The sequence below is a fragment of the Alosa alosa genome, chromosome 19 (assembly GCF_017589495.1).
Source record: "Alosa alosa isolate M-15738 ecotype Scorff River chromosome 19, AALO_Geno_1.1, whole genome shotgun sequence".
Lineage (NCBI taxonomy): Eukaryota > Metazoa > Chordata > Actinopteri > Clupeiformes > Clupeidae > Alosa > Alosa alosa.
Genome location: NC_063207.1, coordinates 27,255,809 through 27,279,172, shown reverse-complemented (window position 1 = coordinate 27,279,172; position 23,364 = coordinate 27,255,809). Strand labels below are relative to the sequence as shown.

At 40.3% G+C, this 23,364-nt stretch overlaps 3 protein-coding genes across 3 annotated transcripts; 1 reads left to right on the top strand and 2 right to left on the bottom strand.

The window, feature by feature from the left end:
- Window positions 1–389: 389 nt before the first annotated feature.
- Window positions 390–2,211, bottom strand: ccr6b (chemokine (C-C motif) receptor 6b). Its single transcript, XM_048228245.1, has 2 exons — window positions 2,162–2,211; window positions 390–1,729 (listed from the first exon to the last, which is right to left on the bottom strand). Exon 2 carries the CDS (start codon window positions 1,727–1,729, stop codon window positions 611–613), a length of 1,119 nt encoding a protein of 372 aa, XP_048084202.1. The 5' UTR covers window positions 2,162–2,211; the 3' UTR covers window positions 390–610.
- Window positions 2,212–3,541: 1,330 nt separating this feature from the next.
- Window positions 3,542–11,872, top strand: LOC125284046 (protein disulfide-isomerase A6-like). Its single transcript, XM_048227746.1, has 13 exons — window positions 3,542–3,666; window positions 4,256–4,406; window positions 4,638–4,695; window positions 4,894–5,020; window positions 6,347–6,453; window positions 6,588–6,715; window positions 7,241–7,355; window positions 7,525–7,665; window positions 8,344–8,428; window positions 8,976–9,048; window positions 10,116–10,274; window positions 10,856–10,952; window positions 11,306–11,872. The coding sequence occupies exons 1-13, from the start codon at window positions 3,651–3,653 to the stop codon at window positions 11,372–11,374; spliced, it is 1,326 nt and encodes a 441-aa protein (XP_048083703.1). The 5' UTR covers window positions 3,542–3,650; the 3' UTR covers window positions 11,375–11,872.
- Window positions 11,873–14,393: 2,521 nt separating this feature from the next.
- Window positions 14,394–23,133, bottom strand: atp6v1c2 (ATPase H+ transporting V1 subunit C2). The gene is made up of 13 exons (XM_048227927.1): window positions 23,035–23,133; window positions 22,286–22,451; window positions 21,390–21,457; window positions 20,386–20,468; window positions 18,130–18,224; window positions 17,876–17,967; window positions 17,615–17,713; window positions 17,447–17,515; window positions 16,713–16,805; window positions 15,522–15,609; window positions 15,215–15,312; window positions 14,811–14,940; window positions 14,394–14,686 (listed from the first exon to the last, which is right to left on the bottom strand). The coding sequence occupies exons 2-13, from the start codon at window positions 22,412–22,414 to the stop codon at window positions 14,591–14,593; spliced, it is 1,140 nt and encodes a 379-aa protein (XP_048083884.1). The 5' UTR covers window positions 22,415–22,451; window positions 23,035–23,133; the 3' UTR covers window positions 14,394–14,590.
- Between the last annotated feature and the right edge of the window lie 231 nt (window positions 23,134–23,364).

Sequence of the window (23,364 nt, the reverse complement as noted above, 5' to 3'; positions counted from 1 at the left end):
AATTAATTGATAACACATTGTCACAGATAGGCCTACTTAAACAGAATATATACAAAATTTAAACAAAATAAGAATTACATAGTGAGATGTCAACAGTGGTCCCATTGATAATCAGGTTGACAATTTATACATGCAAATCTGGGATGTTCTTTCCTGAATAGAAATGTATGAAACCAGCTATACATGTTTATTAGACAGTGGTTTTATGTAAATGATCAGGTTGCGGGTATGTTTAGGGTTATTCGCAAAAATCCTTTCCATTTTTGGATAATATAAAATATATTCTCACAATATCTAATATTTTACTTTTATTTATAGACATTTTTGACAGAGCAGAAAACATATTAAAGACATCCAAAATATAAAACAGGGTATCAAAAAATGAAAGTTTCACTTCAACACTCTTCACATTAAAGGATGTGATGGACAACAACCCACACTATTTTGTTTACAAAACATGTTTACACGACAACAAACTTCCGGTATTGAAGCTGCTTGCACACAACTTTGTCACATTTGCGAACTCTTTTAGCCACACATCTGGGTGATACACAGTCGCCAACATGCCAACATGCAATTGCAAAGAATACAGACACTGTGAGGTTGTGTCTCACATAGTAAATGATGATTGGTGTTCGTTGTTGGACACCTCGCGTGACTTGTATGGGGCTGATACATAGAGCTCAGATGTATGTTTTGAAGAACGGCTTGTGTAAAGGTCCTTCTTTCCATGGCACCATAAGTCGACCAGAATCTTCTGGAAATGGTTCCTGAACTTCACCCCAATGAAGGCATACAGGATAGGATTGAGGCAGCAGTGGAGGTAGGCCAAGCTTCTGGTCACCGAGATGGTCATCAATATCATTTTTTCTCTCGCACACTCCCGGCCCACCTTGAACAGGCGGGTCGTGTGGTAGAGCAGAACCACGTTGTAGGGCAGATGGCAGGCAACAAACACGAAGACCACAGCCAGCACCACACGCACAGCCTTGTGTCTCTGGAAGCTCTGAGCCCGGAGGAGAATGGCCAGGATGCAGGAGTAGCAGAATCCCATGACCAGCAGGGGGAAAAAGAACCCCACAGACACCTGCATGCTGGGAAGCAGCACTTTCATCAGCTGCGCTGTGCTTGTGTCATTGTCAGTGAATTTAAAGTCACATTCAAAAGTGACTTCCTCCTGTCCAGGGCTACGTTCCTCATAGCGCTGGTTGAACATGATGGTGGGAATGGACAGGATTACAGCAAGGAACCAGATGCTGAGGCAGATGACCCGACTGTACACCAGAGTGCGAGAGCGGATACCGAAAGACCTCCTGGCCTGAACGATGGCCACGTAGCGATCACCACTGATGCAGGCCAGGAGGAGCATGCTGCTGTAGAGGTTGATGCTGTAGGCCCCCCTCAGGAGCTTGCATGCCACAGTGCCCATGTGCCAGTTGTTATGCTCATTGTAGATGATCAGAGGAAGGGCTATCACAAAGATGAGGTCAGCAATAGCCACATTCAGAAGGTAGACATCGGTCATGGACTTGGCTTTCTTGTAAAACGCATATGTTACAATTACCATGATGTTGCCCAGAAGACCCAAGACACAGATAAGCACATAAATATATGTCTGAATGATCATCTCCATGCTGTGGTTGCTGTTGAAATCACATGGCCCATTATCATCATCATCACCATAATAATCATCATATTCCTCCGTTCCATTTTCTAGATAGGAATACATCTGCAAGTCAATTATATAAGTTGGATGTTATATTTTGCACATATGTAGGCTACTGACATATTTATGGGTAATGGTGCATTCGCAGCATTAACATCACATTTTCAAAGGATGTGAATCAGGTCTGTCTTTGTTTCCTGTCTTTAGTTTTTTTCAAGAGTGCCTGAAGTTTCAAAAGATCAAACAGTTTCATTTACAAATAACTGTGACACCTACTATATTTTCACATTTTGGTTAATTTTTTTCATTGACGTTTCACAAAACAGACACTGTCACTAGACACAAATGTGCAGTGCAGTGTGTATACATTTCAATGCATATTTACAGGGGTATTTATCATTGCAATGAAGTGCTACCTGATATCACATAATACAGTATACAGTCAAAATTCATCTCAGTTATAAAATGGACAAATACAAAAGACAAAAAACTTACCTGCGCACCAAGTCACTGGTAGGCTAATATCCACAAATGATAGAAATATGTTTGAAGGATCTCCTCTGGTAAGAGTGTATGTGTCTACTTTCAGTAGTTCCGTTGTGCTGATCTTTTTATATGCTGGTGCCTGCCCCTGTGTGTGTGTGTGGCCCACAGATTACACTGACAAACTTCACTTTACTCCACCTCACTTTCCAAACTTCACCAAACTCCACCTCACTTTCTATTCAGGGGCCACCCACTGATTCAAGACAAACAAACATTAGTGTAGCCTATGCAATAAGTAATGATTGTTCAAATGTGTTATAGTTTGTATACTGTAAAAAAATATTATTTATTTTAATATCATATATATATATATATATATATATATATATATATATATATATATATATATATATCGTTTATAACTCATTTTTCATTCTATTTACATTTTTTGACATTGATTCACTCAATCATTTGCCATTGGTGGGGTGGGATATCAGAATGGACTGTGTGAGTTGAATTTAGGCCATGGGCCGGAAGAGGCTACCATGCACATCCTCTTCATATTCATATATGTCACATTATATTTATCCAAAGGGAATGTGCTTTACGAAAATATATAGTTTAAGCTGTTTAATCAGTTTACCCTTAATAGAAGAGAGAAAAAAGAATCGAAGTACACTTGGTTCACAAATATACAATACAGGCCTAGGCTATGTATGGATCATGGTCCACCAAAGTATTTAAACAGCTTAACATTTTCTGAATGCATATACCCTCCAGTGTTATGACATTAATTGAGACATGCCTAAACTATATTCCTAAAAGCCTATAGGCCTACCCTCAGATGTGAACATGCACTGACTGAGGCATGCCCCGCAATTTCCTTCACACCATGCACAATATAATCCTGTATATTTCCAATATGTCTTGAAATGAAAGGGATAGAAATAGGTTGTGGAGGGGGGTGCAATCTCATCGCACGTTGTTCACAGCTACGTCACGCACTGCTCTTAAAGAGGCAGAAATTATTGTAGAGCTGACCAAGAACTGATTAGGCTACTCATAGGTTAATATATGAATTGCACTACTGAGTTGGTTAGTCTATGCTAAGATAGGAGCCAATTATATAGGCTCAAAAACGGAATATTACTAAGGAATATGTTGTGTGTGAATATGTACAGGCATAGGCCTAAGGCATGTGTCAAATTCTTAGATTCTTATCAAATACCCTTCTACCAGAAACTGTAGCCTACTTCAACTGTAGACTGGCCCAAGCCTACGATAGACATTTCATAATAACGATGTCCTGGTTGATGAAGAAGGCAACTACTCGTCCACTCCTGATTGGCTGACGACAAGAAAGTTGAAAGACAACCAATCAGCGCAAGACACGGTAAATTCAATACTCCTTAGCACCCGTGCACTCAGCGGCAAACATTTCAATGCAGTTTGGGATGCCAGAATTCTAACATTATCTTTGAAAACGTGACCATTAGCTATGAAGACTTTACACGGTACGATCTTGAATTCTGCCTTGCATGCATGGCTACATATACGTAAACGTTAACGTTACAGATCTCCGGCTAACGTTTAGTTAAATGTTAACACTCCGGCTAACATACACCTTAACATTTAAAGTACGATTACGTTTAACGTTAACATCAATGTTTGCTCTAACGTTAACTGCTTTCGTTAAAATGTGGGGGTCTTGTTTATCTTAACGTTAGCTACCTGTAAAGTGATCTTTGCGATCTATATTTTCTGCATGCTAATCTCATCTCCACACTCAAAGATAGATTTTCCTAAAGTGTGTTCATTTAACTACGAGAGGTCAGGTTAAGTTGAAATGTATCAGCCCCAAACGTTATGTGACGACGACTAGCCTACACTAACGTTAGGTTAACGTTAAGTTTATAACGTTATGGTTAATGTTGATAGGCGAACTCCAGATGGATGGACGGGCTCTAGCATATTAGCCAATGCTAAACTTTGGGTAAACAGTTATGTTCATATCAGCTCATTTACTAACAGTAAGTTAGCAGTAGGAATCAAGAAGTAACGTTAAGGTAAGAGTTGACATCTCTCAACATCTCTTATCCTTAGGTGTGTTGGCATCATGGTTTGCATGCACTCTGTTCCTGACGGTTCATGCCTTCTATTCGTCCAGTGACGACGTGGTGGAGTTAAACCCGTCTAACTTCAATAAAGTTCTTCAGAGTGACAGCCTCTGGCTTATTGAGTTTTATGCCCCCTGGTGAGTGTCTAGTTGTGTTGTCCAATGACCTGCCAGCACATGCTTTGCCAACCTGCCCTTTGTAGAGTTTGAAACCTGCATTTGGATCTTCTGTAGCCTATTCACATTAGGATATTCCACACTGATAGGGTTTAATAATGTATTATCTATTTGTTTAATATGCCCTCCTCATTACCCTCCTCATATGATTCATAGCTTTTAAGTCACAGCTTCATATGTTTGCCTCTACAGGTGTGGTCACTGCCAAAGCCTCACTCCTGAATGGAAGAAAGCTGCCACAGCCCTAAAGGTACTATCAAGACTTCCTGTTCATTTCATTTTCATTATGTTGATTTATCCTGTTGCCTTAATACAGCCTTGATAAGTGAGCAACTTGTGTTTTATATGTTGCTTAAAGATGCTTTCAATCCATTGATAGTGGCGATATGTAATGTACAATTGAATGCTGCTGGTATGAAGTGTATTAACACAGTAATGCTCTATGCAGGGTGTTGTGAAGGTGGGCGCTGTTGATGCTGATCAGCATCAGTCATTGGGCAGCCAATATGGCATCCAGGGTTTCCCCACTATCAAGGTCTTTGGAGCCAATAAGAACAAGCCAGAAGATTATCAAGGTAATTAAAGCACTGTCATGCTATTGCCTGCAGTGGTGGAGGAAGTACTGAATCTCAGTACTTAAGTAAAAGTACAAATACACAGAGAGATATTTACTTTAGTAAAAGTAAAAGTACCACAATGACAACCCTACTTAAGTAAAAGTAAAAAGTACCTGCTTTTAAATGTACTTTAAGTATTAAAAGTAAAAGTATTTGCATAATGATTTATTCTCTTAATATCTATATTCTAAAAGAAAGATTAGTATGGGCTGTGGCATTTTAATTAAGCTAGTTTTAGGTTATACTTTAACTAGATTTAAGCTAATGCAATTGTGCTTACCATCTGTGGCCCAGTTTACATTCTGACCTAAAATTCTAGAGACTGTAATTCTGGTTATCTACTAGGGTGATCTGCTGAGTAAAATATCATTCAGCAAAACACGAGAGCCTGAAGTTTAACGGGTAGACAAGGGAAACGCCGGATGGAACGTAATGCCAATTCTGCTGATTGAACAGAAAAGTTGCTGAGAAAGGTGTTATGATTAGGTTCAGTTTCACTTGCGCGCAGACGCATTAGACATTGAATGAGCTCACATTTCTACCCCCAATTGTAGGCTATGCCTCTTTATTTGATCACACACAATTAAGAAATATTTCCTAATCTGGAAAATGCTATGCTTTTTTTTTTTAGCCAGCGGTTCTATAATAGTCTACCATTCATTTGTGCCGCAAATGATCAGACGGTGACAGAAGCATGGACATAGCCTGTAACCGCTGATCCGCTGGATAGCAATCTCATCGCAGAGGAGGCCCTAACACTTCAGATAACAGACAGAGAAAGGCACAGAACACAGTTGCATGTCCAGTGTAGCCATGGGTCTGGTGAATATAGCCTACCGAATGCAGATGGCTACAAGCTCACGCTTTGCCTGGTCTAGACTAGAAGCTTATGTTTTAAAGATTTAGAAGCTGGGCATGTAGCGCTCCAGAATCTTTGGTAGCAACCCCGCCGCCTGGTAAAACAAACGTGTTTGTCAGAGAGAAAAAAAATCTGATCATAAAATGTATCGTAAAAAGGAACGATGGTGTTGTAGAAATGTAGCAGAGTAAAAGTACAGATAATTGCTGTAAAATGTAACGAAGTAAAAGTCAAAAGTATGCACTATAAATTCTACTTAAGTAAAGTACAAATACGTGGAAAATTTACTTAAGTACAGTACGAAGTATTTGTACTTCGTTACATTCCACCACTGATTGCCTGTAACACACTTCAAAGCACACACATGCCAAATGCAAAGCCTTATATTGACACTCTCCCCTCCCTCCGCACCCATGTGGTCTAAGGTGGACGCACTGGTCAGGCTATAGTGGAAGGAGCCCTCACAGCCCTGCGGTCCCTGGTTAAGGAGCGTCTGAGTGGGAAATCAGGAAGCTCGGGTCAAAGCAGACAGGCACGTTCAGCTCTTTGGAATCTTAACAACTTCATACTGATTCTTCTTTTTGTCCTTAACGTGTCTCTTTAACCTGCTGTGTGAAATAATTGTCAATATAATATGAGTTTGTCTAAATGTTATTGTACTTTTAGGGTGGAGGTGGTGGAGGCAAAAAAGATGTTGTGGACCTTACTGAGGACAACTTTGACCGGCTGGTGCTAAATGGAGAAGAGTCTTGGCTGGTGGAGTTCTTTGCTCCTTGGTGTGGCCACTGCAAGAGGTGAGTCCTTAACATCATGTTGCCTATACTATTCAGTAGGGAAGGGCCATATCATGTTAACAATATATACCGGTAGAATCATTCGCCGTTATACAAATTTGTCATATCCTGTAAGAAAAGATATAGGTGATGACATGTTTAAATGTGGTGCAAGGTGGGCAGTTCACATGTAGAATGAGAACAAAGGTGAATGAATGTGGCGTTGAAACTGTAGACAAGGACGATTCTCAAGACCAAGTTGTTGTGTAACTTGTAGCTGGGAAAACTGTGGTGAATAGTACTATTTTCATATCATCATTTATATCGTTATCAACAAAAATATCCCGACATATCGTAACAGTTTTATATAGTCTATTATGCCCATCCCTACTACTCAGTATGAGCAAGTGTCCTGGGAGAACCACCATTGCCTCAACATTAGTTACTATATCATTTACCAGATTACGATTGTAGGGATACTTCATGTATCAGTGGAGGGGAAATTTGATTTACTTGTCTCTAACATTAAGCACTCAACTCCTGCAGACTTGAGCCGGAATGGGCAGCAGCTGCTTCAGAGGTCAGAGAGCAGACAAAGGGACAAGTGAAGCTGGGAGCCGTGGACGCCACAATACATCAAGGCCTAGCCAGTCGTTATGGGGTGAGCTGCATCAGCTAAACTCGTCATCTGAGCAGTTGCAGATGAAAGTGTGACTTCTTTCAGAAACACAACAGACCCAAGAGCACAAAATGTGTCTTGTGTTTGTTTTGAGATGGCCTTTTCATTAATCATCTCTTTGTTTCTCTCTTGTGTTCTCTGATGTCATCAGGTTCGTGGGTACCCAACCATAAAAGTCTTTGTCAAAGGAGAGCAGCCTGTTGATTATGAAGGAGGACGCACCCGGTCAGACATCGTCGCCAGAGCCTTGGACCTATACTCGGCCAATGCTCCCCCTCCAGAACTGCTAGAGGTACACACAGGACTAGCAAGTGTTTGTGCATCAGAGTGTGGATGTGTGTATGTCAGTATACTTCTGTGGAGACATACTGTGTATGTGCACAGTACAGTATGGATGGTCAAATGCTGTTTCTCCACGGCCTTGTGCATTGACTGCACATGTGTCTTCCAGCACTGGCTCAGGGACAAGAGAAAACACAATCTATTTACACTATGTATTCTGTTAGGCTCTTTCATGCAAAGAGACTTTAGCTACAGTACAGATGCATATTTGCATGAGTATGTCTCCATTGAAATAAAACTAGAAGAGGCCAGCTGACTAAACAACATTTTTGTGCATTTCATGTTTCAGCTAATTATCTCAATAGATTACCAGCAACAGTATTTTAAAGTAGGCATCGATTGCTGTTTAGAAAGTTATGAAGGTGCAGAGAAAACGAGACATACACAAAATAAGTTCTACTTGTTACAGTCTTACAGTATACAATACAGTATACGACACCATTGCACACATCTTGTGTCCACAGAAGTATACTTCAGCTTTTAGCCCTGTTTACACAGATCCATCTCTACTGTTTAATTCATTTCAGTTCAGGCTTTGCCTGAAGAACCACTACTCAGTACCCGCTGACTTGTACACTATCAGTAGTACACAATCATTTCTGAAATTCTACTCTGATGTGCACTTTAGATTCTTAACCAGGATGTCCTGAAGAAAACCTGTGAGGACAATCAGCTGTGCATCATTGCTGTGCTTCCTCACATCCTGGATACAGGTAAAATCCCCAGTACTCCCCTTTCCAGGGTTGAATAGATGTCTTGTTTGAGGAAGCAGGAGAACTTGATATCACTTTTCCAAAAAAAACGGGAATGCATATTAAAAGTGCAAATGAATGGAAATGTCTTTTCTTCATCTTACCAAGTGTGAAATCGTAGTATTTTATCATGTCATTGTCATATGGAGTTGCACCCCCACCCCCCGCCCACACACTCACATACACACACACACACACACACCACCACCATGACCATATTTTAGATTTTAGATTATTACCTTGTATATATTCTTATTGTTATCATTATTGCTTTGATCTGGTATCTACTTTGTATTATTAATATTATTATTATTATTATTATACTATTATTTTACTTTTATTTTATTTTTACAGCACTTCGGTCAACTGTTGTTGTTTTTTAAATATGCTATACAAATAAATTGACATTGACATACTGTCAGCTGATGGTATCTTATGATCTCATACAGAGGAGCTATGAGTGGGCTCAGACCTGAGGTAAACTGTCTGAATGTCCTTCATCCTTCAGGTGCTGCAGGAAGAAATGGCTACCTGGAGGTGATGATGAAAATGGCTGACAAGTACAAGCAGAAGGCATGGGGGTCAGTATCTTCATTCGGTTTTATGGCTTCACACTCTCTGGTCCCTAATTTAAATGATGGGTAAAGTTCAAGTCTAACTAAAGCTAATTTAATAACTAGACAAAATGAGTTTCTAATTTAACACCGTGGGCAAGACCTGAAGCACAAACATCGATGAGTCAGCTCAGTGCTCCCACATGCTAGCCTGACGAGCCAGACCCACATCAAGATGTAGCGTCTGGGAACTTACCATTGGCGCTGCACAATCCACGGGGCCGGATAAACGGTTGTCTTTCAAATTTCCTCTGCACGCAGTATAGGGTAGCGCTACAACTCATGACTCATGAGTCCCATGCATTTTCCCACCATCGGAGCTTGTTGGCTTGTTGATCAAACTTTTGCCAATTTAAAAAAAGCTTAACTCGAGTCGCGATTCAAAGACCGCTGTTCGCCAGCAGCAGCATCCATCTTCTTTGTTTTCAAGTAGCAGGTAATTCACGCGGAACCGTCGCCGACTCTATACACGATGTGATTGGCCTGATAGAAGTTTCATTTTTCCAGCTCGCAAGCCAAAACGGAGAGTTGCTAGACTGCCCTGGCTGCAAATTACATTTGTGCAAAACAAAAGGTAATGAGACATAAATGGGAGAATGATATGAAGTTGTCCCGTAAAAACGGCAGAAATTAGCTGTTTTAAATGCTAGTCAACGTCTGCAGTGTAATGCTAGTTTACTAGTTTTGTTTACTCATAGCAACAGTTGAAATGGACGGAAAACCAACTATTTTCTGGTTCAAGCTCCGAACCAAAGTGCCACGTTCCGAACCGTGTTTTGTTTGGTCAAAATGCTCCGACCGGTTCAAATGTTGGTTCTCGAACGGGAATGGGGCTGGTTTTCTGTCAGTGGAAAAGATTTTGCCAAAGAATGACTTTACACTTCACCAGGCTGCCATTTAAATTAGGACTTCATGTTTTGGTGATTGTGCCCTTTTTATATTATCATCTTTATCCTTTTTCTATGATCTCTTTTATAGTACTTTTAGACCATTTGTAATGTTGTCTCCTTTTTTCATGTTTTCTTGCTCCATAGGTGGTTGTGGACTGAAGCAGGAGCTCAAATGGATCTGGAGTCTTCACTTGGCATCGGTGGCTTTGGCTACCCGGCTATGGCTGCCATAAACGCCCGCAAAATGAAGTTTGCCCTTCTAAAGGGCTCATTCAGCGAGACGGGCATCCACGAGTTCCTCAGGTGAGTCAAAGACCCTGTTTAGATTTGTTTTTAAAATGCATCTTGGGTGATCCTATCACCCAAACCAAACAGTAGCAGTGAATATGTAGCTCATTGGCATGAACTGGATTGCCGTAGCTAAATGTAGCCAATCTTCAGTTGAGTTTTGTTATTGTTGGTGGTGGTGTATTGTATCAATTATGTAAGGGATAATGTATTGTCCGCCGCTAATTATCAGAAAATAAGTCCTGGCAGGGAGAACAGAACCCTGATGCGCAGCGGACAATAGATTATCCCGCTTATTACACGGCTACTTGCCAGAACGAGAAAAGAAACCTAACACAATGGGTCTTTAAATTATATAATAATAATAAGCAAACGGGTGTCTTGCGGAGGGATATGAAAGACGTTAATCAACCCGTTGCCATTGACAGGGGTGATTATATACTTTGCCGGTGATTTATATAGTTTTAACATAGCTCCGAACGTTGGGAAGGCCCATTCATGTGAATGGAACCTTCAGCAGCACTCTGAAGAGCCGTGTAATAAATACAGTATACTCTCTCTGCTAATCGTATTGTTTTTATTGGTGCCATTTGTAGAGACCTGTCTGTGGGACGGGGCTCCACATCATCAGTGGGTGGAGCAGCTCTGCCAAAGATCCACACAGTAGAGGCCTGGGATGGCAAAGATGGAGTGGTGAGTTGGACGTGTGCTCGCCTCACTATGCTTCACATCTGCATATCACAACCAGTGTATGTTGTATAAGGTTAACCATTAGCCAGAGCAGTACAAGGAAGTGTGAAGTGTTCATTTGTGTATTCAAACACGGTGATAACCCTGCCATGATTTGACACAGAAAGTTTTCACCTCAAACAGAAAAAAGGTCACACAGTTCATCTGAGAAATTGCACATTCATGACCAAGAGAAAACTTTTTTTTGTCATAGCTTTTACCTTTTTGTATAGTTATAGCTTTTAACCATTATTACAAAATGTGAGTATGAGTGTATTCAATATGTTTGAGCTAAAAAGACATTCCATCTCTTACAGCTCCCAGAGGAGGATGACATTGACCTCAGTGATGTGGACCTTGATGACCTTGGGAGGGTTGAGCTCTGAGTCCCAGATGTGGTGTCCCACAGCACACTTCTGCTCAGCCCATACCTCTCTCCTATGGAAGAGGGGCACGATGACTTTCCACAACCAGCAGATGAGCGATAGATCATACACTATTAAGACAGTGTGAGTGCATGGGGGTCTCCTCTATACATGGCGTGAGGCCTGGGGGCCTCAGGGGATTATCTAGGAACCTTAGGGGAGAGAGGGGACTGCCATTTGGGTACCTACATAAAAGAAACACAAATGCCTTAATTCCATTCCAGACCAAATTGCCCATATTTATTGGTAGTCTGCATGTAGCAGACACAAAAAGAAAGCATTTGATACAGAATATGTGTTGTGTCACGCTGTATCTTATTGTGGAAATTGATAATGCGGTGAAGAGTTAGGGTTTTTTTTTTAGCTTTTTAAAGGTGTTTATTTTTGTTTTAATATGTTGTTGGATGTTTCATCACAATCAAGGAAGTTAATAAATCTGGCCAGCGGGTCGAAACGGTTGAAACTTTGTTTTGTGTTTTCCTTGGTACACTGAAACCATTATTTGAATGTTGCTTATTTGCATGCCTGAGTAACCTGCACTTGCCCTACCACCCATTTGCGTACATCTTCATCACTGGAGGTAAGACATTGCTGCAAATGTAATGTAATTGCTATTGGTGAATGCCAGCGACAGAGTTATTAATAACTAACCCCTATCTGTAAATATGCCATTCAAATGGTTATACTTGGCCCCAGCTGTGGCGCATTTGGCTGGGGCACCTGCACCGTATGCCGGCGACCCGGGTTCGATTCCCGCCCCGTGGTCCTTTCCGGATCCCACCCCTGCTCTCTCTCCCATTCGCTTCCTGTCACTCGCCACTGTCCTATCATTAAAGGCATAAAGCCCAAAAATATATACTTTAAAATGGTTATACTTTCAGTATTTAGCAGATACTTTCCTTCAGTCAGTCAGTCGAACCGATGGTCTGATTGATTTCAAACGTGGCAGGTGTCTTGCTACGGGCACGAGTAAGTGCAGTGCCAAGTTTGACGTTGTTTGGATAAGAAAAAGATCAAATAAAAGATATCGTTAAATATATCGGTGAAAGAAGTACACATTGGCTCTGGTCTACTGTAGCCACTCCCCCTCTCACACAGCACAGTGCAGGACCAGAGACAGTGGGTAAGCGGAGTATTAGCAGCACTTAATCAGGGCACAGCACGGGTCAAGATGCAAGACGTGGGTAGATTATCATGTCTGACATCAACAATAAAGACTCCCTGTATGCAGTTTGCTTGCATGAAATGATTCCGTGGCTTTTACAACAACACGCCAACAAACACGGGTATGCAGTGGCTTTTTTAAATTACATTTAAAAAAAGCATCTCAAGGACTATTGACAGAAGTAGGATGCACCAGAGCTCAATTTCAAACGTCATAACAAAGGGTCTTTTATTTTTTATAAATTCATAAAACACTCCAGGAGTATTGATAGATAGATACTTTATTGATCCCCAGGGGAAATTCAAGAAAATTGTGTGTAGATTGATGGAAAAAAAAACTTAAAGCGTCTGAAAACTTTCCGTATGCACTGTAATTGGGCTACAGGTTTTCTACCGGAATGGCACGTTTGAAGGGGCACTGCACAAGTCCTATCAAATATAAGCCATAAGGACTAAGAGAGTGTAACCACTGTAAGAGCTTAAACCTCACACACATCCTGTTGAGTTTGCATGCCAGAAACGGTTGTAGAATGCAAACACATCAAGTGAAAGCATGTAAAACATTTTCGACTAGTTGATGAGGTCAGCGATACTGGAGAGATTGTTGATATTTGAATTTAACAGACATGCAAACAGACCACTCCCCTCCTGTCAGTGCTCGATGGGTTTGTGGGAGTGAACTAATTTGAAACCTTTTGAAACCTGTTTCTAATTGGCTACAATATAATAGCGTTGTGTGAGTATGTGCCTTCTCTGTGTTTGTTTTCAGTTTACAGTGACGGGGATGTGAAGACCAAAGATATGTGCTGAATGTGACAGTCAGTTTGTATTGCCTTAGAATTACCAACTACTCCTTTAACACAGAACTCCTAATCTGAAGTAACTTTAATCAGGTTTGACACATTTCTGCCCATCTTATTCAGATGAGACTCTGAAACTTTACAAATTGCATATACTGATCTAAAAGACACACAGGGTAAGCAATGTTATTAACCGAACAAGCATTTGCATGTACAAACATGGGTGATGTTTTATCCAAAGCTTCTTGCACAACAGTGAATTTAATTTCATTTAAGAAATTAATATTTTATCACTGTGCTTCTCTGGAAAAGTACTGGCCCATAGTTATGCTGTACCTTACCATAGTAAAGATGCCTCTGTGTGTACCAGAAATGAAACAAAAGTACAAAGGACACTTGCAAAAAGAGAATGTTTATTTTTATTTCATGTTAATTTATTTTGATTTTTTTTACAAAATATGATTTACTAATAATGCTTGAGCGTGGATTTTATTAGTTTGAACATGTTTAACTCATATTATTGCACGTGTGGTCACATTTTTAAAAATGCCAACTTGATAATCCTATATACAGTCATATAGAACCATTTGAGATTCTGGTTGGAATGAAGCAAAAGCAATACCATGCCAAAGCAATGTACAGGAACGGTTATACAAGTCATGCACATATGCACAGACTATACTGTCTGGTAGTTGGAATTAATGTGCAGCTGCTTTCTGAGTGAAACTCAGATTGCTGCATTTCAGGGCAGTCATAGTGTATACATGTTTGGTAGTATTCATATACTATGTGACAGGTCTGTGTCTGGGAAATCCCATTAAAATGTGCCAGATGGCCAATTTGTGTCCCCACCTTACATATCACTGAAGCTGATCCTGTATTGAAATAGAAGCATTCCATAAAGTTGGGATTTATCAAACACAGACGTTCACCAGTGAAATCCTTTCTACTAGATTCCATATTTGTGTACATCATCTTATCAAAAAACTAATTTACAAACTACAGTGACCAGTCACTGTCTTTGTACTTTGGACACTCTTTATTAGAGTTCATGAATATCCAATGTACCTACCCACTGAGACTTTTAGTGCATGGTGACATCATGCCAACACTTGGTAACATTCGTTTTGAAAAACAGCACAATGTGCGTGTGATAAAAAGATGTTTCTTTTTCATGGATGAATTGTCCTGAGGTGTTTTCCACACACTGCTGCTAGCTTGGGTCTACTAAGTTGATGTTGATCGAATAGCAGATGTAGGAATAGTATTCCTGCTGAGCTGTACTCATTCCGGGGATGTCAAGCCCAAGCTAACCAGTAGGGGGAGACAAACAGCAACGTTAGATTTCAGAGAACATCGTCTTACTTTACCAATGTATTGGTAACGACCAGCTTGAGTGGTGTCTCTATCCGTGAATACATCAGGCCACTTACGTCAGGCTTGCTGGCAGCAGCTGCAGGATCTAAGTGGGTGAACAGAGAGCTGAGCAGCTCTCTGAGCTTCTTCACACACTTCCTGTCTGGCTGGAGTAGAATCACCTGGAAGCTGACTGGCAGACCATACCTGTCCAGCGACAAACCAATACATTTCCGCTCATACCCATTTTCTGTATTCCAGCACTTTTTTTCAACATACTGGATATTAAGTCTTTTCCTTTCAAACCATACAAGAATTTAACAGAATTTTGGTTTACAACTAGCTAATAGACATTATCATTATCAGCAGTCTACAACTGGAACTTATAAAAGCTAGCTAGCTAACTGATGTATTTCTGAGATGCTTGAGGGTATGAGTGTAATTTGTTGTTGACTTACCAAAGGAAAGTAAATCAATTTACCTGAGAACAGATTCAACAAACACCCTGAGAGCCTTCAGGTGTATCCAGGCTACAAAGACCTCACTGAAGTTCACTTTGAGCCAGCGCACAAAGGTACCCTATAGGACAATTTTTTTCACATACTTCCTTGTTTTACATCATTATAATAGGAACAGCTAAATTGTCTCAATATATTTCTTGCGAACCACTGATTCTATACACCAATACAATTTCTTTATTGGTTCCTTTATTTGTGGTGAGTTATACTGGAAATATACTATTTTGTTTATGTGCATACACTGATTTCAAGCCTATTTATCTGACTTACATATTGCTCTTTCTTGTCCACGATGAGGCGCCCCATTTCCTGTTTCTGTCGCTCTGCCTCCTCCAAGCTGAACTCTCTCACTGCAAACCTGTCAGGACCACGGCAACACTGTGAGTTATTAATCCCTAATGATATGAAGCATCTGATTGACGGTTGGAGAAAGACAGTACTATATGGCTGCAGTCAGGGATGGATTACTAAATGGACCTACCGGGCCCATGGTCTCAGGGGGCCCTGAAGCCCAAGCCTCTCTGTCACTACTATATGTTCTCTACCCCTGATATCTGAATTGGGCCCCTCAGTCAATGCTGTGTTGTGTGATATGTCCTAATACGGCCCCTCAATCATATACCATGGGTTGTGTTATTCATCCCTGATATCTGAATTGGGCCCCTCAGTCAATGCTGTGTTGTGTGATATGTCCTAATAGGGCCCCTCAATCATATAACATGGGTTGTGTTATTCATCCCTGATATCTGAATGGGGCCCCTCAGTCAAATAACACAAGTTATGCTGTGTGATAATCATGCTTTGTATGAATCTTTTTCACAGCAAGATGCCTTGAATCTGTTGATGGTTATGCCATATTTGTAAGTCTATCCATTTCTTTCCACAAAACTTGCCAGAACTCATCATTTAAGGGATTATTTTTTCAAAATGTTCTTCCGGGGTGACATGCTTTTCATGTGTGCGCCCAGGGGCCCAGAGGCTCATAATCCATCCATGGCTGTGGTGGAATAGTCTTTTGCTTGAGAAGGTTCCTCACTGAGTGAAATGACAAAGAAGTATCTAGGTGGTAATCATGATGAGAGCTAACTGAATTCTAAAAATGCTTAGGAAATGTGCTTCAGTATTTTCTCTCTTATGTTGTTTTGTATATCTGATGAAAGGTAAGGAGAAAATAGCATCTCACAATTCCTTGTTGCAGCAACATTTACAGACCCAGGTCAATAACATTTCCCGTTGCATCATTAACTAGCCTATATGTGCAATTTGATTCACTACAGTTCTCTGTTCCTACATCCTTATGAATTCTCCATCCCATCTTTCCTAGACCTCATGTTTTCCATCGAGGAGGAAACAAGGGAAAGTGGTTGGGAAAGGACAGGAAATAATCTTTTGGACTATTCGACCACCTATAAATGACTCACTTGTTCTTTTGGACTATTCGACCACCTATAAATGACTCACTTGTTCTTTATGGCATTAGCTTTAAATTCACCCACAGCTTTCTTGAACAGGGTGACAGTGAATATAGCCCCTTCTTGTTCTTCCAGTATTTTTCTGCAACATAATTGAAAGTGGAAATGTCATTGTTTCATTGCTCATAGCATCACAGCCTTTACATCTCAACACTTCTACTAATGGAAACTAATACAACTTATGAATACATATGAATCATGGGGAAAACTGAAGTAGTTCACTTTTACTGTAAAAAGCATACTTCTACAAAACAAATAATATTGTTTTGAGAGGCATTAGAATGAAGTGTTGAAACGCTCATAGTAGTAGTAATACATATCCACAATCTAAATGAACGATAATGGCATCTTATATTCCTTTTCCTCATGTAGGCCAATTGTAATGTAGACCACAGAGTATGGTCCTTGGTCCTTGATAGCCCAGGTTTGTGGTCAGGAGAGGAATTAAGACTCGCAACTGAGACAGCCACCGGCAGCAGACTGCGGTCAGACACACTCTTCCTTTCCGCCAGTAACTTTACACTGGCTCCTGGCTCAGCTTTTGGACTACAACATGCAAGGTGCCCTTCTCTGTGTGACAACAGTGCCACCAACATGATCACTCGGTACTGCTTGCTGATGGTCATGAATACAAGACTATTTTACATATTGAGATCGGCCAGTGCATTAGATTAGTGTTCAATAGACTAAAACTATATGGACACAAATGCAACATAAACTCACCGACTCGAGCGAGGAACAACAAACTGAGACAAGGACTCGTAGGTGTGCTCCCACTGGTTATAGCTAGCCCTGAAATAATTCCGAGACATAAACAAAGAGTACATCTTCAGACAAATGAAGAAAGAAATGAGGACATACCACATCCACATGTGTGAGTGTTTCACTGACCTGGCCACAACTATAACCAAAGTAGTGAGGTATTCAGAACCCAAAACCAGGTCCTCTTTCTTCACAATATCAGTTAAGTTGCGAGTCTGTAAGCTCCCTCTATGTGAAAGGAAAAATTCACCAATACATCACCATCTTTTCTCAAGCATCTGTCAATGTGACAGTAATTCATCTGTTATTATTAGTAGTATATTTTATCAACCTAAAAAAAGCTTCAGCCAGTCCACAAAAACAAACACTGAAACAGGTTTAAAAACTTACTCTGTGTTACGTTCAAGGCCTTGCAGACTGGCTTTCACATTACAATAGGTGGCATTTCGAGTCTTAAGCTCTGCTTCTACCTGAGACACTTGCTGACACACACAAAACACATACACCACCCATTCATACAAACACTGTACAGCAAAATGTAGATACAAACACTGACAAACTGTATACATCTTTAAAATCTGCTGTAGATGCATTGTCTTTAGCTTCCATTGATTGCACCAGTAAAATACTTTAAGACGTTTTACCCTGGAGATGATTTCTGTGAGACTTTTGAGAGGTACAGCAGTGGGATACTTGGCCCTGTCCCACTGGAAACGTGTCACATAACTGGCCAGGTCCACTGATGGACAAGACAGAGATAGGGGTCAGTCAGTCCCCAAAGTCCAATATAGCACACAACACAAACAAAATAACTTAATGTCAAATCACATGCACAGAAGGACATACTGTAGCATGAGCACACACCATTCCACTTTGTGTTAACATGCAGTGATGCATTTTAGGAAGCACACACACTTCACACTCCAAAATACCCAGTAAGTTCTGGAAGTAGACTTGTAACCGTGACACTTTGGGTGGGCCCCTGTATTCTAGTGGGTGAGCATGAGTTTTGGGTTAGTGTGAGAAAACGGCTAGGAAGGTAAAGATTTATCAGAAGAGACAAAAGAAACGGTTAATGTAATGTTCAGTACAACAGTTAATGTAATGTTCAGCTACATGGCACACCAAAGCTCTTATGAATTTCTGCAACAGAAACAGATACAAAGAATTGCAACAGAAATGGCGGATACAACATACAGCAATGGCAGATACAACATACAGCATAGGTTTAGGTAGCACTGTGCTAAATTGGTTTTCTAATTACCTGAGTGATAGATCCTAGATAACTGTACCTCACCCTTGCTAGAAGTAAAAATGGTCAATGATCAGTTTTGGGTCCTATATTATTTTCTATTTATATAAATAATTTAGGTATTAATTTGAACCAAACTAAGGCTCATGTTTATGCAGATGACACTATCTTGTACACCTCTGCTAAGTCATTGAAAGAAACAATTCATAATTTACAGTCTGCCTTTAGTCAGGTACAAACATCTCTGGAAGGATTAAAATTGGTATTAAATGCTATAAAAACAAAATCAATGGTTTTTACACATTCTCATTCTCCTATAGATTTGTCTATTTCAACACAAGATGGTACCCCAATAGAGAGGTAACTTCCTAGGTATTTGGTTGGATTAAAAACTGTCTTTTGGGGTACATATTGAGAGCCTTTTAAAAAAACTCAGACCCAAGTTAGGTTTTTATTTTAGATTAAAGAAGTGTTTTCCTTATTCAGCAAGGAAAAGGTTGGTGCGGAGCACATTCTTATCAGTGTTGGAATACGGTGACCTCATTTATATGCACTCCTCTTCATCTTTATTTAAAAAATTAGATGTAGTATACCACTCAGCCGTGCGTTTCATTACAGGTGCAGCAGCCAGGACTCACCACTGCATTCTGTATGAAACTGTACAATGGTCATCCCTCTCCCTCAGAAAGAAGTTCCATTTATTGATTTTCATTGCTAAAGCTCCTTTACCCCTCTACATTTCAAATTTGCTTTCTTACCATAATAGTGTTTACCGGACAAGGTCATCAGAAAAAATATTATTAGTTATTCAACAAGAACAGAATTTGGTAAAACAGCTTTCTCATCATATGCACCTAAAGTTTGAAATGAACTTCAAAACAGCCTAAATTTAGAATCACTTCCTTCTTTCAATACTTTTAAAACTCTTTTAAAGTCAACTCTGACAGAACAGTGAAATTGTTTTTAACTGGTGCCCTTTAATGTTGTATGTCTGTATTAGCTAAAGTTAAATGCAATGTCTTGATTGTGTTTGTATAGTGTATGTACAGAGATTTGTGGTGTAGTATGTAACTTTGTCCTGTCTTTTATGTATATATATATATATTTTGTAACTTTTTGCCGCCAGTATTGGCCTGGACTCCCTGAGAGAAGAGTTACTGTAACTCAATGGGACTTCTCCTGGTTAAATAAAAAAAAAAAAAAAATTGCAAACTCCTTGGTGCAGCTATAACAGGAAAGTGTTCAGTGATATACTTAAAAAACGAGGGATAGTGCAAGTACAAGTAATAATGAGTCATTGAGGGTCTGTCATATGGCAAAATGCATGTGGATTGAAAAGGGCAAAACAGATAGTAATATTTTGATTCTGCAAACATCAAAATGTCATTACAACCTCCTGTTTTTGACATCATTGCAGAAGACAAAGCAGAGCGATGTCTGTCCCAGCACATAAGGGTAGAGCCTTGATCAAGATCAATTTGACCTAACCTTGTAAAACAGCGATGTAAATGTAATAGGATCTGCTGCCTTGACTAGGGTGCTTCCAAACGGGGCAGAGCCAGCTCGATGCCGTGCCTCTCTGCTCTTAGCTAATGACTTTCCTCTGCGCCCCACTTCAGGTGGAACCCTCTCGGCTCCTGTCACTCACCTCCATTGGCCAGGGCGTTCTCCAGGAGCTTGTCCGTCTGCTCCATGACCTCGGCCATGCACTGGGATGTTCTCCGCATCACACTGGGGTGGGATAAGGGCATAGAATGAGTTGGTCCATTACATATGGCAGCTTTGCCTAGTCCTGTTGAGATGTGCCCTGGTTGGGTTACATTCTATATGTGTACTTATAATGGTGATCGTAGATATGGGTTTATTCTTTCATATAATATAATGGGAAAAGACACAAAAGGAAATTGTCAACAATAGATTAAAAACAATCAAGAGATTAGCTTTTTTGTCAGCTAACTGGGCCAATGTGATGTAAGCATGAGGCCATCTTGTTGTTCTTAAGTGACACATGCGGAAAAACAAGAGGAAGAAACATTTCTGTTTTCCATCAGAGGAAAAAAAGAGGTGTCCAGTGCAAATGCCCCAGGTTTGCCGCCATGGTGGAAGATGGAACATTGTGCCGCCGCACTTGAAACTGGAGACCAGTAGATTGAGTGTCCCTGTTGCCGATAACTGCGGTACAGTAGCTGGGGGAATTTACCTAGGGAACTCCACATTTACACGATGGGACAAGCAGCTATTGAGAGACCTCACACTAGCTGGCTTGGATTCCTGTCTAGGCCATGAGACGAGCATAACCGTTAGACATGGCAGACCTACAGTACCTCACACTTAATCAATAGAGTTAGGCTATTACCAAGCATGTATGTTTCCAAATCCAATGTCATGAATATGGATGGGAGGAAATTGTACAGTAGTGGAAAGGAGGGATCCATGTCTTCACCTACAGTATTCACTTCACCCAGAAGCCTTATGATTATTATGATGTGCAAGCTTTGTAAAAGACTGTGAACAATGGTGTATTTTAGTTAGATACTATTTATCTTTCTCAAATCTAGAGCAGAAATTGTAAAAAGCATCAATGATGCCTTGTCAAAATAGAACTACAACATGATGAATTTGGTCCATCTAATTTTTCAGGAGTGTATTTACCTTTCTGCATGTGTGTCAAGCCTGGAAAGGTCATCCGACAGAGCCAACAGGGTGTCCAGTGTGCCCACCTTACAGAGTAACATTTCAATCTTCAGCACCACATTACATTACATTCTGAAACATCCCCAGAAAAAAACTCTCCCCTGATCAGAAGCTGGCAGTTCTCTGTAGGTACTAGTTTTCACTCAGTAAATATTTATTTGAGATCACACAGAACCTATAGCAGTCAGGTGATAGTGGAGCTTAGGCCATCGTTCAAGCACATGATACTGGGGTGTAGCCTAAGACGCAAACAAGATAGATTAAGAATGAGTTTTACATAGTCCATACACCTGTCTGTGAGAATTCGCTCTTTCACATCCAAAAAAGTTAAATAATAACCATTTGTGAAGTGTAATGAGGACATCATAGCATAGGCGTAACCCCAACATAGCTTAATTGTAGGCTGGGAGAAACAGAACAGAGAAAATAAATTAGCCTACTGTATTATTGGCCCCACAACTCAGTCCAAAGCGCATTTCTACTCACTGCTTTCAGGACTCAAAACAGAGGTTACAGGCACTAAGTGAGGAGATTTAGACAAACTGGGATCTTTTGTAAAACTGCTCAGTAGTCCTTTAGAGAGCAATATGAGACAGCTGATTCATTAGCAAAGAGAACTTGACACTCTTGACCTCAAGAAATATACTGCTGAGCCTTGTATTCCTTGTGTACTTAGGATTACACTATTGTGTATTCAGGATTTACCTGTGTTGTACATATTGCTTTCTCTCAAAGCATGTTTCTATAAAATAAGATAATCTCACCTTAAACCTGATCTAATTTATTACAATAGCCACCCGCATTGTTAAGTTGCAAATTTTAGGATATATGGCATGATTTTAACGCATTCTTACCTTCAGATCTGGTATTGGGAACCTGAAGCTTGAGGCTAGACTGGCTTTGGATGCAGCACGTTTCAATTTCTCCGTTGACTGCAAACTGTTCTTGTCCAGCGGGACAGAAACCAGCCAGAACTCCGTCATAACTTCGCCGAAACTGCTGCTTTTGCAGCCTTCCCTCCTTTTTTTAGAAATGGGAAATGTCACCAATGATAAAGGCTACTTGTCGCGCTTTGTACATCCAACAGACTGACACAGGTGAGACACAACAGGTGTCCGGCGATGCCTTTTAAATTTTAAGACTTGGCATTTGACAGTTGAGTTTCTTGGGTTTCTGACTGTCTTCAACGGTCTTTCTGTTAATGTCCTAGTAAACCATAGATTCAAACTTAGTTTCCCGAGATTTTAGAAACATGCTTAATAAGCAGTTACCCACTGGTGTTTTTGTCACATCGCAATGTGCGCGTGTATACGCGCAAAAAAAACGCTGAGGTCCTGACTCGGTTCATCAAGGAACAATTACGAAGTAATGAGAGGAACAATACACCGGCAACTTGCGGTCAGTTCGTCTCACTTGACCAAACGTTTTCCATGAAACAGTTTGACCAATGGAAGTCGTTGTTACTTAACGATCTTTTAAAACTATTTCGCAGTAGGTCTTTGTCTAATTGTTGTACATTAAGTGATGGTTTTCCATGTATCACAAGCGTTCATTCACATCTGTGCCTCAAAATCATGTAATAGAAGTAGGTGGCGGCTCTTACCTTTAAGGAAAGTATTCCATGTTGAAAAACGTAATTCTAGACAAACTAGAATAACCCGTTAGAGGGCTCTGGTGAATTAAAAAAGACTGAGTCCACACAAAAGCGATGATCGGCTGGTAAGCATTGTTGCATCACAGTGTAGATTAGAAAGCTGCTGTGTGCTGCTATCATCCGTCACGTTCCCCCTCCTCTCAGGTTGACTCTCAAGTTCCTTGTCCTAAGGATGAGCTTGAACTATACCAGTTAACTAACTGAACCTTTAGTTTATTGTTTTTACATTGTTTGGCCAGGTTTAGGGCAGCAGATGCTCTTTCATTGCCATTGCAAATA